This window comes from Lontra canadensis, unplaced genomic scaffold (genome assembly GCF_010015895.1).
Source record: "Lontra canadensis isolate GAN:19392208 unplaced genomic scaffold, GSC_riverotter_1.0 scaffold36, whole genome shotgun sequence".
Classification (NCBI taxonomy): Eukaryota; Metazoa; Chordata; class Mammalia; order Carnivora; family Mustelidae; genus Lontra; species Lontra canadensis.
The window spans coordinates 7,849,569-7,862,924 of NW_022631030.1; the positions used below are offsets into that span (position 1 = coordinate 7,849,569).

General features: G+C 48.4%; 1 protein-coding gene across 13 annotated transcripts in view; it reads left to right on the forward strand.

Moving 5' to 3' along the window:
- GRAMD1B (GRAM domain containing 1B) overlaps positions 1–13,356 on the forward strand; it is a 242,103-nt gene that overhangs the window by 170,876 nt on the left and 57,871 nt on the right. Inside the window, exon 1 of one of the 13 annotated variants that reach the window (XM_032868786.1) lies at positions 8,724–8,831. The exons of 11 other annotated variants lie outside the window; for them this stretch is intronic. Coding sequence is in view for 1 of the 2 variants with exons in the window: in XM_032868782.1 (XP_032724673.1) it covers positions 8,935–8,945 (11 nt within the window). In the remaining variant the exon portion in view is untranslated. Of the gene's footprint in view, positions 1–8,723; positions 8,832–8,858; positions 8,946–13,356 lie in introns of those variants that run through there. One more of the 13 variants, XM_032868782.1, reaches the window with a different exon arrangement.

Genomic DNA, 13,356 nt, shown 5'->3' on the forward strand with positions numbered 1-13,356 from the left:
GCCTTTTTCTGTTCAGTGATGTTCTCAGGTTGGCCCTGGGGTTACCAGTCCCACCTGTTACCCTCTTCACTTTTTACACTTTGGTGTCTCTGTGCCCTTCTGTGGCTTCTGGGCTCCAGATAGAATCCTGCTGCCACCTGCTTCCCACAGAGTCATGATCACAGGCTGATTTATCCTCATTTTCCCCAATCCCATGAAATCAACTCCAGTTGCTTGCCTATATTTTTCCACATACAAGATGTAATATTCCTTTTTTTTTTAATCTTATTCATTGATTTGGCAGAAATCAAGAGAGCACAATCAGAGGGAACAACAGGCAGAGGGAGAGGGACAGCAGACTCCCGGCTGAGCAGGGAGCCTGAGATGGAGCTCCATTCCAGGACCCTGGGACTATGACCTGAGCCAAAAACAGACGCCCACCCTTCTGAGCCACCCAGGTGCCCCTAAGATGTAATGTTCTGATCCCATGTGGGGATTTGCCCTTTCTCTCTGGGGAAAAACACTTTTAGTGCCTTCCACCTTCTGTAGATTCTCACCATGGCCACTGAGCACCTGCTTGAATTCTGGAGAGCTGGGAGAGGGAGAAAGTTTCACCACACTGAAGAACACCACCACACTTACCCAAGCTTGTCCTCTCTTTTAAAAAAGAGCAATTTTCAAGACCAGAAGAATAGAGCAGATGTCACTGGGTGGAATTAAAACCCAAGGATCAGAGAAAAGAACATGGGAGGATTTGACCTTCCTAGGTTTGCTTCCGTTTCTAGTCCTTGGTGGGTGACATCTTGGGGTTATGGAGTAAACGTGCAGATGTGCTCGTAATCTTTGTGGCTCCGTTTCTCTTCTGTGAAATTGGGATAATAACTGCAGTATAACCCAATGTAACCTTCCTGAAGTGCCTAGAACAAGACCTGGCACGTTCTCAAGGAGTGTTAGTTCTGATTATTATTTGGGAAATCATGAGAAGAGATGAAAAGTGTCTTAGATTAAAAAATGTGACTTCTGGGAAATACAGATTATTAGAACTATACTTTCAGAAGTAATTTCTCTATTACATTTCTAGAGAATTAAGGTTACTGTCATACAGACCAGCGGTGGGTTCAACTTCGGCTGCACCTTGCAGTCACCTGGAGAGCTCAAAAAAACCACGATGCCTGACCGTCACCGTCAGTCACTCTGATTTAATTGGTAGTGGTAGGGGGTGACAGGGCACTGGGAATGTGTATAAGCTCTTAGGTGATTCTAAAGGGCAGCCAAATTGAGGAGCCACCAGCATAGACCCATTGAGCAGATTTATAGTTGATCCTGGGTGAAAATCTAGAGTGGATGTTTAGAAAAAGCTGATACACAGAGACTAATTATTTTCTTCGTGTAGGATTATGAGGAAATTGGGAGAAGGGGGTTGGCATGCATGGTACAAGGGGTTTGGCCTAATATATATTATTATATGTTATATATGTATATGTGTATATGTGCACATATATAATAAGTACATATTTTATATATATAATATGTACGTTAAATATATATGCGTGTGTGTATATATATAGCATATATATTATAATATGTTCCCAGTGGGCTAGGGGCTGGGTCTCTGTGTCCTGCTGCCTCGAGACTAGTTGGCTCTTGTAGTAGCTGCTCAGGAGCGGCACTGGGTCACCACAGAGTGGAAACGGTGTGAGAGTCAGCTGCGCCCTCACTCCCCTTTCCCCAGCTCTCGCTTCAACTTTTAATCATGTAGACATCACGGCTCCTCATGTGACAGACGCAGTATTCATGACATGTCTTGGGTTGCAGCTGGGTCAGAGACAACCAATATACCCTTTCGGACACCCCCCGCCCAGCTTCCGAGGATCAGAGTCTGGGTTGGGGAACTCAGGGCCTGGTGGAAGTGTGAGGATTATCAGTAGTCTCGCGTGGAGCGTTCATACAACATGGGCAATATCCTGAGCATTTAGGTCTGGAAAGAGTTGTTTCATGCGGTCTCCGGAGCACCTCATGACCAGGGTACCCCAACTCCTATGCACTACAGACGCTCCCTTGAAAGACCTTTAATGATGGCCCCTTCTTGTATTTTGATTTCTTTGGATATACGTGGACCTCTCTGGCTAACAATTTAACTCCGTTTTTCTCTTGCAAATGTGAACAACTCCTGTGTGTGTGTGCCCCACTCACACTTCCTTGGCCCTTTGTCACTCTTTGGCTGCCCCCAGTTGACGGAGGCAGCATTTCGGCATGGCGGGGCAGGCTGGGTGTCCGAGGGCTGGGAGACGAATCCTCACTCCTGTCTATCGTCTTTGTGACCTGAGGAAATCGTTGCGATTCTGAGGTATCTCACCTTCCTCATCCGTAAAGCAGCATTGACATGAGGATCAAAGGCAGGGATATGTATGAAATCCAGTAAGTCTCTGTCTGGCTCGTAGAATGCTCCGGATGCTTCTGGCCATTTTGTTATTACCGTGTGCCTTGAGGGTTGGGGATACTGCTGCTGTTCGCTCACTGCTGTGCAGTCCATGAGTGAGTGTCCAGTCAGGAGACAGAAGCATGTCAGTGAGTGGACAGGGAGGATTTAATGTTAAGAATCACTAACAAGTAACAAGTAACAGAGGGCTCTAAAGCATACAGGAATAACATGTAGGGACCAGCCTCCATCTTTAGATTAGGGCAGAGCTTCCAGCAGAGGAACACGGGGTGGTCGCCACCCAAGGCCCAGATGCAGAGTTCTTTGGAGAGGGTATAGTTGTGGCCCCGTGTGTGGCCCAGAAGCTTCCTGAGGTGCTGCAGGCGGGGGCGGGTAAGCTGGAAATTCTCCCTGGAAGGGTGGGGGGCAGTGAGGCTTTTTAGGGGGCTGGTGGAAGTCGACAGGGTACAGCTCCAGCATTGTGAGGCAGGGCAGAGAAGGCTGGATTTGGACCTGAGCAGCCATAAATGGATCACTGGCCTGAGCAGGAACAGTGGGACTTTACCTTGCAGTGTCTTTTCAAGGATTAAATGCAAAATTATGATTGTGACTGGTAATGGTTAAATACAAGAACTTTCTGAAGTGCCTTTACTTCATAGGTGTTTATTTATGGAAGTAGCATGGTATAGTGAGAATGTAGATTTTATTTTATTTTATAAAGATTTTAGTTATTTGACACAGAGAGAGAGCGCAAGCTCAAGTAGGGGGACCGGCAGAGGCAGAGGGAGAAGCAGACTCCCTATTGAGCAAGGAGCCGGATGCGGGGCTCAATCCCATGACCCAGGATCATGACCTGAGCTGAAGGCAGACGCCTAACCAACTGAACAATCCAGATGCCCCAAAATGTAGATTTTAGAAATACTTGTGTGCCCTTGCCCTTGGGTAAGGATTGGCTTCTATACTTAGTTTTCTCATCAGATAAAGGAAAAATTTTATAAGGAAATAAAATATGGGGCTAACATGTGGTTGAGTCTCAGTAAATACTAGATCTCTGTTCCTTTTCCTTCCTTGACTTACTAAACACTTCAGGAATCTCCTAGATGTTTATGCTGCATAAAAGCACCTGTGTTTTGGATGATAATAGTAATACAGTCAGGTTCACTTTTTTAAAAAAAGATTTTATGTATTTATCTGACAGAGAGAGAGACCGCAAGTAGGCAAAGAGGCAGGCAGAGAGAGAGGGGGAAGCAGGCTCCCCACTGAGCAGAGAGCTGGATGCGGGGCTCAATCCCAGGACCCTGGGATCATGACCTGAGCCGAAGGCAGAGAGAGCCTTAACCCACTGAGCCACCTTGCGCCCCCGTCAGGTTCACTTTCACCTGTCATTCAAGAAATTCAGATTTAGTTAAAATGTTTGAAAGGACGTAGTATGTAAAAAAAGCTTTTTGCTTTCTCGTTGGGATGGGAATAGGATTCAAAGCTATAATAAGACCTTATCCTTTGTCCCCCATTATTGTCCCCAGCAGTTACTAAATACCTGAGGCGAGCAAGATGCTCTGTGGACACCGACCTTCTTTTTATAGAATGTGATCAGACAGGAGTGGGTTGAGTGGGACCGGATTGGATTTGCGGGTGTACCTTAACTTCTCCTTCTTCCCCCCCAATTTCTCCAGGGCACTCTTTAGAAAGTGCTTTTGATACTGCACAGGACTCAGAAAACCTTTTTTCCTTTCAAAAATAGAAACTAATGTCAGTTTTCCATATCTCTAAGGGAAAGGTTTAATTCAGAAAAAGATACCTACTTTTACCTCCATTTCCTAAATTCATTTACAGAAAACCAGTTTGGGAATTTAGGTGACAAATAGCTCAGCTGTGAAAAGGCCGGTGTTGAGTTGGGGCTGGGGGCGGGGGGTGGGAGCCAGGGAGGGGTGGGCAGTGGGACCAAGGGGAGGGGTGGGTACGTTGAATATGCAGAAATACAGTTTGCTCCGTTGGGGTCACAGGTCTTGGATCTCCTAGACTCAGGAGCCTGGGCAGAGTTTGTGCGGGGACTTCCAGGAAGTCTGAGGGAGCAGTGCAAATCTGTTTAACACGGTTAGCACTAGAAGGCCCCTGGCCTCCTGATGACGTCCGTAGCACCTTTGTTCTTCATGGGTGATGCAGTGGTTAAGAGTGGGACTTTGGAACGGCAGGGAAGGCAGCCAGGGTTTTGGATACGCGTTCTGCTCCTTATAAATCAAATACTACTGGAAAGTTAGCCAGCACCCTACCTCTTAGTTAACCCATCAGAAAAAATGGGGATGATAAGCACCTGTTTTATAACATTGTCGGCAGGAATTAAAGAGGTCATTCACATCAGTAGCAAGTTGTATCACACATAGAAGATACTGTTTCTGTTTTTTTATCAGGATCATTTTGGTTTTAAGTAGCTCAAGTGAGGAGCTGCTGCTGCTTTTTTTTTGTTGTTGTTGTTGTTGTTGAAGATTTTACTTATTTATTTGACACAGAGAGAGAGTACAAGCCGGGGGAGCGGCAGGGAGAGGGGAAACAGGTTCCCTGCTGACCGCAGAGCCTGATGTGGGGCTTGAACCCAAGACTCTGGGATCATGACCCGAGCTGAAGGCAGACGCTTAACCGACTAAGCTACCCAGGCACCCCAAGTGAGGAGCTTCTGATCATTAAAGAAAGGCTTATGATTTGGAGTAGACATAGTCCAGATTCTCTGATTTGCCTGCTCTGTAACTAACCTATTATTATTATTTTTTTTTTAAAGATTTTATTTATTCACTTGACAGAGATCACAAGTAGGCAGGCAGAGAGAGAGAGAGAGAGAGGAGGAAGCAGGCTCTCCGCTGAGCAGAGAGCCCGATGTGGGGCTCGATCCCAGGACCCCGGGATCATGACCTGAGCGGAAGGCAGAGGCTTTAACCCACTGAGCCACCCAGGCGCCCCTTTAACTAACCTATTATTTAATGAGGTCCAACTGGGGAGGGGGCTGGCAGAGAAGATTTTCGTGATGGGGGTGGTGAGGGTGGGAAATAATGTGTATATATGCATGCAGCTTAAGGAACCAAGATATTTCTTTTTTCTTTCTTTTTTTTTTTTAAGATTTTATTTATTTATTCATTTATTTGAGTGAGAGAGAAAGAGAGAGAGAGAGCCGAGCATGGGAGGGCAGAGAGAGAAGGAAAAGTATACTCTCTACTAAGCAAAGAGCCTGACATGGAGCTTGATCTTAGGACCCAGGGATCATGACCTGAGCTGAAGGCAGACTCACAACCAGCCAAGCCACCCTGGTGCCCCAGACACTGAGATTTTTCTTAGGTCCAGACTTAGTTGAAGGTTTCAGAAGTAGATCTTTTCATTGTTTGTTTGTTTGTTTGTTTGTTTTAAAGATTTTATTCATTTATTTCACAGACGGAGATCACAAGTAGGCAGAGAGGCAGGCAGAGATAGAGGAAGCAGGCTCCCTGCCGAGCAGAGAGCCCGATGCGGGGCTCGATCTCAGGACCCTGGGATCATAACCTGAGCCGAAGACAGAGGCTTTAACCCACTGAGCCACCCAGGCGCCCCTATATATATATATTTTTAATAGCTATTGTTTCTAACCAATATTGGTAATAATATTTTTATTTATCAGACTGGTGTTGTGTCAGATACAGTGAAAGCTTGTCACATGTATTCACCTCACTTAATCCTCCCACAGTCCAGGAAGATTCTTTTACTTTTTGACTCAAGACGAGGAAGCCTAAAGCTTAGTGACACCGACTTTCCAAAGGTCACAGAATCCGTCACTGAGAGAAGCCACATGTGAAGTCAGGATTGTCCCACCTGTTAGCCTGCCCTTTTAACCACATTGATTAATCTCAACCTTGAAGCTCCTAACACAATAGAGGGACGTAGAAGTGTTTCAGAAGAAAGATGAGTTTGTGCATTTTGTACTCGAAGTAGGAAAGCCCCCGAAAAGTGAATATGATTTGTCCAAAGTCACGTAGTAGGTGAGTGGGGGAACCAAGACGAGAGCGCTGGCTGGTTGACTCCACCCACCTTTTTGTCTTTGTCTTAATAGAGGACGGGACAATCAGTACAAGGACACTTACTGAACACCTGGGCTGTACCCGGTACTCCTACGTGTTGGAGGGACATGAAAGAAGTAGCCTAGAATCTTCTTAGAGAAACCCAACAGAGCGAGCAACAGAACCTCCAGTTCGGTTCCAGATTGTGTACGGTCGTTTATAATGGCAGGGGTTGGGGAGGTACTAGCTTTTCTTGGGTGCTTTTCCATGCATTTATTTTATTGCATCGTTGTTGTTTTTTCTTTGTTTTGGTTTTTTTTTTTTCCAATGGCGTACAAGAGGAAAGAGAAACTGTTGGCTTTTTCGGATGAAGAAGCCGAGTCTGAGATGGGGGTACATGAACTTACACAGGGTCACAAAGCCAGAAAGCAGCAAAACTTAGCTTTGCATGCCAGTTCAACCCCAAAGTGCAGGCTCTTTCTGTGGAGTAACAGAGAGGGGAAGGAGTGGGGCAGTCCAAAGGGAGGAAGGTATTTCAGAAGAGGTAGGACGTGACCCAGACAGGTAGGGGTGGGTGGAGTTGGTGGAGCGCGTGTCCCAGGACATCTCCAGCACACCGTTCTTTGGAGCTGAACTTCCTTTAGGTTCATGGTCAGTGGAGTCCAGACACTCAACCTCTGTGTTTCTTGGATACCACGAGGCTGTTCTTTTATCAACATGCTGCAGACAGAAACAATCCTGAAAGACCTTTAATGCTGAGCCTATAAGGCTTGGCAATCCCAGAGTGAGATGTTTTGCCAACAGATGACTGAGAAGTATTAGCTCCCAGAGTGGGTCTGGTGACCAGGACAAAGGTGACATCAATGGATTATAATTAGTATTCACCTTCAGCTCGTTATCCTGTGCAGACAGACAACTCTTTGTCCTTTAGGAACATCCTAAGGGTGAGAATGCATAAACCAACCCTTTGTTCCTCAAAGTGTGGCCCTTGGAATGGCAACATGGGCATCCCGTGGGGGTCTCGGAGAAAGGCCAACTGTTGGGCCTTCCCTGAGACCTCCCACTTAAGAACCTGTGGTTTAACAAGATCCTAGGGGGACTAAAGTTGGTGAAACACTGAGCTGACCATCATCATTCTTTTTGTTGTTTGTTTGGGCTCACGGTTGGGCTTCCCCTGCTACTCCCTTCAGAAGACAACAGTGATAACTGCAGAGGCTCATAGGCATGCTTGGGGCATTGGCTAGTTGATTTTCGTGGGATTTCCAGCCCAGTGGTCTGGATTCCCAGCTCAGCCTTTCTTACTGTGGGACCCTCGACTTTCCAGGGCTGCTCAGCATCCTTATGTTAGATGTGGTCGTAGTGAGGCCTGTATAGAGGAGTGTTGTGGAAATCAGATGAGTTTGATTTGAGGGGGAAAGTGCTTTTTGAGCCATGGATGACTTTCACAATATTCAATGATACCCTTGTTGAAGAGATTGCCTCTGGTCTGAAAAAAACACTTGCTAGGGACTGTTTCAATAGCCCTGAAATCACTGCATTTCGGTGAATGGGCAGGAGGAAGAAACCTTCTTAAGGCACAGCTTAGGACTTTGAAAACTCAGAGGAGCCTCCTTTGTCGCGAGGGTGAGTGTTATTTTCCGTGGCTGCAAGCGTCAGCCCTCCATCGTGGAATTCTGGGAGAGGCTACCCTGAAGAGGTCCTCAGCCATTTTCTCGCATGGATTGTGGTCTCCAGCACTGCCTTCCTCCCCTCCTCTGTTCCCAGGGCTCAGGCAGGGAGCGCAACTCTCATCCTTTGAGAGGCAAGGCTCTATTTTGAGCCAGGCGCCCGTGTTTTGACTGAGCGTCCCCTCCTTGATACAGGTTGACCTAATAGGCAACACCTGGGAAATAATTGGTGGCGGCCAAGGGCGCAGAATCTCCTGGGAGCATCATCTTGTGTTCTGTCGGATGGGGAGGATGAAGAGGAAATCATGCTCGCCTCCCAGGCGGCTCTGTCCTCCAGCCCGGCATGAATAATGGAGAGCTGGCAAGCTGACTGCACCAGAGAGTTCCGTTATGTAAAGTGGCAGGCGGCAGGGTGTGTGTGTGTGTGTGTGTGTGTGTGTGTGCGCGCGCGCGCGCCCGCGCGCACAGGGGTGCGTGGCTGAGTGTGCGCGCGCGCGTGCAGGGACCGGAGAACAGCTGTCTGTGAGAGAGAGAGAGAAAGGGAGCCAGGGCGAGGGAGAGGGGGACTTCTGTAGGCTGTGCGACCACACCAAGTAACAGCCGCGGGGGGAGGGGCAGGAACTAAGGGGGGTCATGCTGACAGTTCCAGAGCCGTGCGAAACAGCAGAGCAAGGCAGCTCCCAGAGCTTATGAGCACCCCGCCCCCACTCCCTTCCCCGCTAGAACCAGGGCTGTGGGGTGGGCATGGAGGTGAGTGCCCTCCGCCGTCCTCAGGGCCCCCGCTCCCCGCCCCCCCACTGCCCAATGCATGAATGAATGAGTTCCTCCGCACTGCACTCTACTACCGTTCCTAATGGCTTCCAGGTTAGTGCTCACTGACGCTTGTGTGTGTATGTGTCAGTCTATCTTTGTTTCCTCCGGGCATTTTTTTTTTTTTTTTGGAGGGGTGACTCTCCCCCCACCTCTGGTTGGGGGGGTGTCGGGTCGAGGCCCTGGGGGCTGTAAGGAGGAGGACGTGTCTGTCTGGCCGTGTGCTTTTTCCAGCTGGCGCAGGCTGCTCAGAGCTGCTGAGAACACAAACCTTCCACGACAGTAAAATCCGGAGTCCATGTTGTTTGCCTCTGTTCTGTGTTGGGGGATCCGAAAGCAGCCGGTGTGACATCATGCTGCGGAGATGTTCTTTCCCTCCCTGGCTTTTTTCTTTTCTTCCCCCTTCCTGCCCTCCTTCATAGTAGCCCTGCTTCAGCAGACCTTTGGAGCACTGAAGGGTGGGCCCTGGTCGGCTGGAGGGAGGGGGTGGGCTGTACGCAGGGGTCCCCTTGGCCAGCAGGACTTATTTAGGGTCCCATAACTTGGAGAACAGAGGCCAGTGGACTGAATTAGCGGTGTGTCATGGAGACCTGGCCTAAGCCTCTGGGGGAAGTCTGGACTGGCCATGTGCTCCTGTTCTCCACCCACCAACTTAGCTCCGAGGTGCCCCTGGTGGGGGCTCGGTGACCAGAGCAGTGGTTAGCAAGGGAAAGGAGGCAGGCAGGGGCGTTATAAGGCAGGCTGTCCTCTCAGATAGGAACAGATGCTGCTTTTCCCCCAGGGAGAGGACCTCCTCTCAGCTGGATCTGGCTGGCGGAAGGAGAGGACCAGAGGGGAAGTTGATAGCTCCTGTCTCAGGGAAATAAAGGGATTTGTTTATTCTTTGGCTTAGCCTGCATTTGGCTCAGAGATTTGCCATGTGTTTTCAGAAAATAGATACCCAGTGGCTGGTCCTTACTCCCCCACACCTCCTTGCATTGTTAGTTATTTGCTTGATTTAGACAAGTGGAAGGGTGGGGGGAGACTTGAAGCTCTCTGTCTCCCTGGGACTCAGCCAAGCTCTCACCCAGAGCTGGGGAGAGGGAACTTTGTCTGTACCTTCTCTGACACTTGCTAGCAGACTCCGCTTCCGTGGACACCCTCTTCCTCCTCTGCTTCCTGCCTTCCCTCTCTCCCCAGCTAGCCTAGAGTGGCACTCCACGGGTTAGAGAAGTTTAGGACCACGCTGGAAAAAGCTGACCTTGAAAGAAGGGAAAGGAGAATGGGATGTTTTGAAAGGGAAGCTGCCCATGGCAGATTTGTGTCAGTGTCAAGGCCATGGAAAGTAGTATCCTACTGGGAAAAAATGAAGGAAAGGGAGCTTTTGTATACTACCTAGAAGAAACCTCCTCTCTTTCCTGGTCTTTGCTTCTCTTCTGCAGGTGGGAGCACACCTGAGACCTTTTCCCTCCACTTGTGAAGTCATCAAGCACAGGTTCTTTGTCTGTGGGACACAGACACCCCCTTTCCCAACTTGACGGAAGAGAAGCAGGCTCACGGGAAAGACCTTTTTCAAGGTCATACATGGTCAGGCCAAGGGTTGGCCAACTGTTTTTGGAAAGAGCCAAGTAGTAAATATTTTCAGCCTTGTGGCCCATGCTGTTCTCTGTTGAAGCTACTCAAGTCTGCTTTGTCCAGCAGAAGCAGCCGCAGACATAGTCTGTGAAAGAGTGCACGTGGCTGAGTTCTCAACAAAACTTTATTTAGGGACTCTGAGAATTCCATTGCATATAATTTTCACATGTCACAAGATACTCTTCTTTTCTCCCCCAACCATTTAAAAATGTAAAAACTGTTCTTAGCTTGTGGGGCATAAAAAAAACTGATGGTGGGCTGGATTTGGCCTATCTAGGTCATAGTTTGCTGGCCCTAAACTAGACAGTCTGACTGGAAGGTCCTGATGATCACCGGAGACCTCTTTAGGTCTGAAGGGAGCAGGCAGCCCTCACTACATGTGTGTCTGCACACATGCACCCTTCGGTTCCTGGTAATGGACCAGACAGGGCTGGACTCAGTTTTCCTAATGACCTTAGAACTGCTCTCGGCCAGTTCGGCAAAACCTCAGCTTATCTGTGAGTCAAGCTATGAGGGTCCAAGGAACCAATGTTTGTGGACCAGGAGGAGGGAAAACATTTGTTGAGGACTTGACATCTCCAGATAAGAGAAATCTCTGTGAGGTCTGTGGTTTTGCATCTGGCCTGGAAATACATAAACATTCAGAATTGTGATATAACCTGAGTCGGGATGAGAACTGGATGGATTTTTCATCATCTCACCGAACTCGGGTTTGTCCGCTTAGGGGAAGGGATGGGGGTGGGGTGTTCCTTGTAGGGCTGTGCATACGTACCGTGCACATGCATACATTCTCCTTAGCCTATAGGCTGTAGCCAGACTCGTAAGAGAACAGTGACTAATTCCAGAATCTCCTGATTCAGGAGATGATTCCAAAAATATATGTTTGCATTCTGATTTCCAAAAGCACATGGGGTGGTGGTTCTGCTCTATTCTGAGCTCATCAGAGCACTTCTCTGTGGGATTACATTTCTGGGTTTGAGAATATGAGGGGGATTGGGATGAACTGGGATTAATTCAGAGGAGAGTGAGCCCTGTGGCCACGGGGTCCATAGCCAGGCTGTGTGAGCAATGCCGGAGGCACTGGCAGATCTGGAGGAGAAAGCGCTGAGGGATCGTGCAAACTGTATAAATTGCACATATAAGAATTATGGGGACCTGGGTGGCTCCGTCAGTTAAGCGTCTGACTCTTGATTTTGGCTCAGATCCTGATGTCAAGGTCATAGGATCAAGCTCTGCTCTCAGTAGGGAGTCTGCTTGAGATTCTCTCTCTCTCCCTCTACCCCTCCTCCCCTCGCATGCACCCACCTGCTAGCGTACCTTCTCCCTCTCTCTTTCATAAATTCATAAATTAATTAATTATTTTAAAAGGAATTAGATTATTCTATGTCTGCCACGGAAGTAGAAAATAGGACCTTTGGTAGAAAGCCACAGGAAATAGTTTGAGCTTAAAATAAAAAGAGTTGTCCAAAGGTGAACTGAACCACATCATTGATTAAGTATCTTTTCCGCCTCTTGAGGCATAATCTAAAGAGAGATTTGGTGGAGAGATCATAGGACAAACGATTTTTAACTTCTGAAAGTAGGTTTGAGGAACTAGGATCATTCCGCCCAAAGAAAGGAGGATAGGAACACAGGAACGGTTCTAGCTAATGAACTGACCTCGAGTCCTGGAAAGCTGAAATGGAGAAAGTGGCATTAAATGCATTATAACAGGCTTTTGTTTTAATCATTGGGAACTTCCTGATGGTAGCGGAGGGCAGTGAGAAGGATCCCAAAGGAGGGCCCTGGACTTTTGTACCTGGAATACGTTTTCAAGTAGAACGAAGCCTCCCTTGAGTGATTTAGGTCTGTCTGCTTCCAGCCAGGCCTATTGGCTGTCCTCTTATAGTCGTCTTATTCTAAAATTTCTGTGATTTTAACGTAATGGCTGTTCTTCAGCCTGTTTCCGTTTGCTCTCCAGCAGAAAAGTAAATCCCAACGGGACTTGAATCCACAGGGGTCTGGAAAGGTTTCGCCGCACTTGGCTTTGACAGTGCGGGTAGGGAGGAGTGGGGAGGGCGGTGGTTGGGAAGGGTTGTCTAAATGCTGCTGCTTCACCCTCAGTCCCCTGCACCCTACACACCCCTCGTCTGCTAGACCGCCAAGCTCAGAGCTTTCTTTGGACAGCTTGGCAGCAGCCTCTGGGAAGAGGGAAGGCTGGGGAAGCTGCATTCACAAGGACCCCCAAGTGCCCAGGTCTTGTTTCTGCATCCTCCGCCGAATGGAGAGCGGAGTCCCTCTAGGTGGAGAGGCTGCTGCTCTCAGGAGTTCACAGTGTGTCCTCGAGACATTCTTTGTTGCCCTCCCCCTGTCATGTCTCTGCGGGGATTAGGTGGCCTCCACACGTCTCGCGTAATTCAAGCTGAAGCCCCGAGAGGAGTGTTTGCCATCAGGGCTGGCTGGCTCCCTTGGCAGGTAGTGAGGGGAGTAGTTTTGACTGAATCCAAGTAGCTCTTATCACCTGGGGTTGGGTGGGAGAGATGGACATGTAATAGTGTTAGTTCATTACATGTCTCTCTCCCACCCAATTGTGTGTTCCTTAGAGGGAGAGCCTGTATCCCTAATGCCTAGAACGTTACCTGGCATGGAGTGTGGTCTCCTCAGCTGTTTGTTGGATGGATGGATGGATGGGGGATGGATGACGGATACACGGATCATGTTCAAGTTCCTTTCAGGCTTAGCCACAACATTTCTCTTGCAGGGCATGGGGGAGGGGCCCTTGACGGGCAAAGGAAGTTCTATTCAGTTGAACCCCTCCCTGCCTTGTTCTAGAGGTTTGTGGCCTCCCAGTGGACTGGAAATCTCTTTCAAG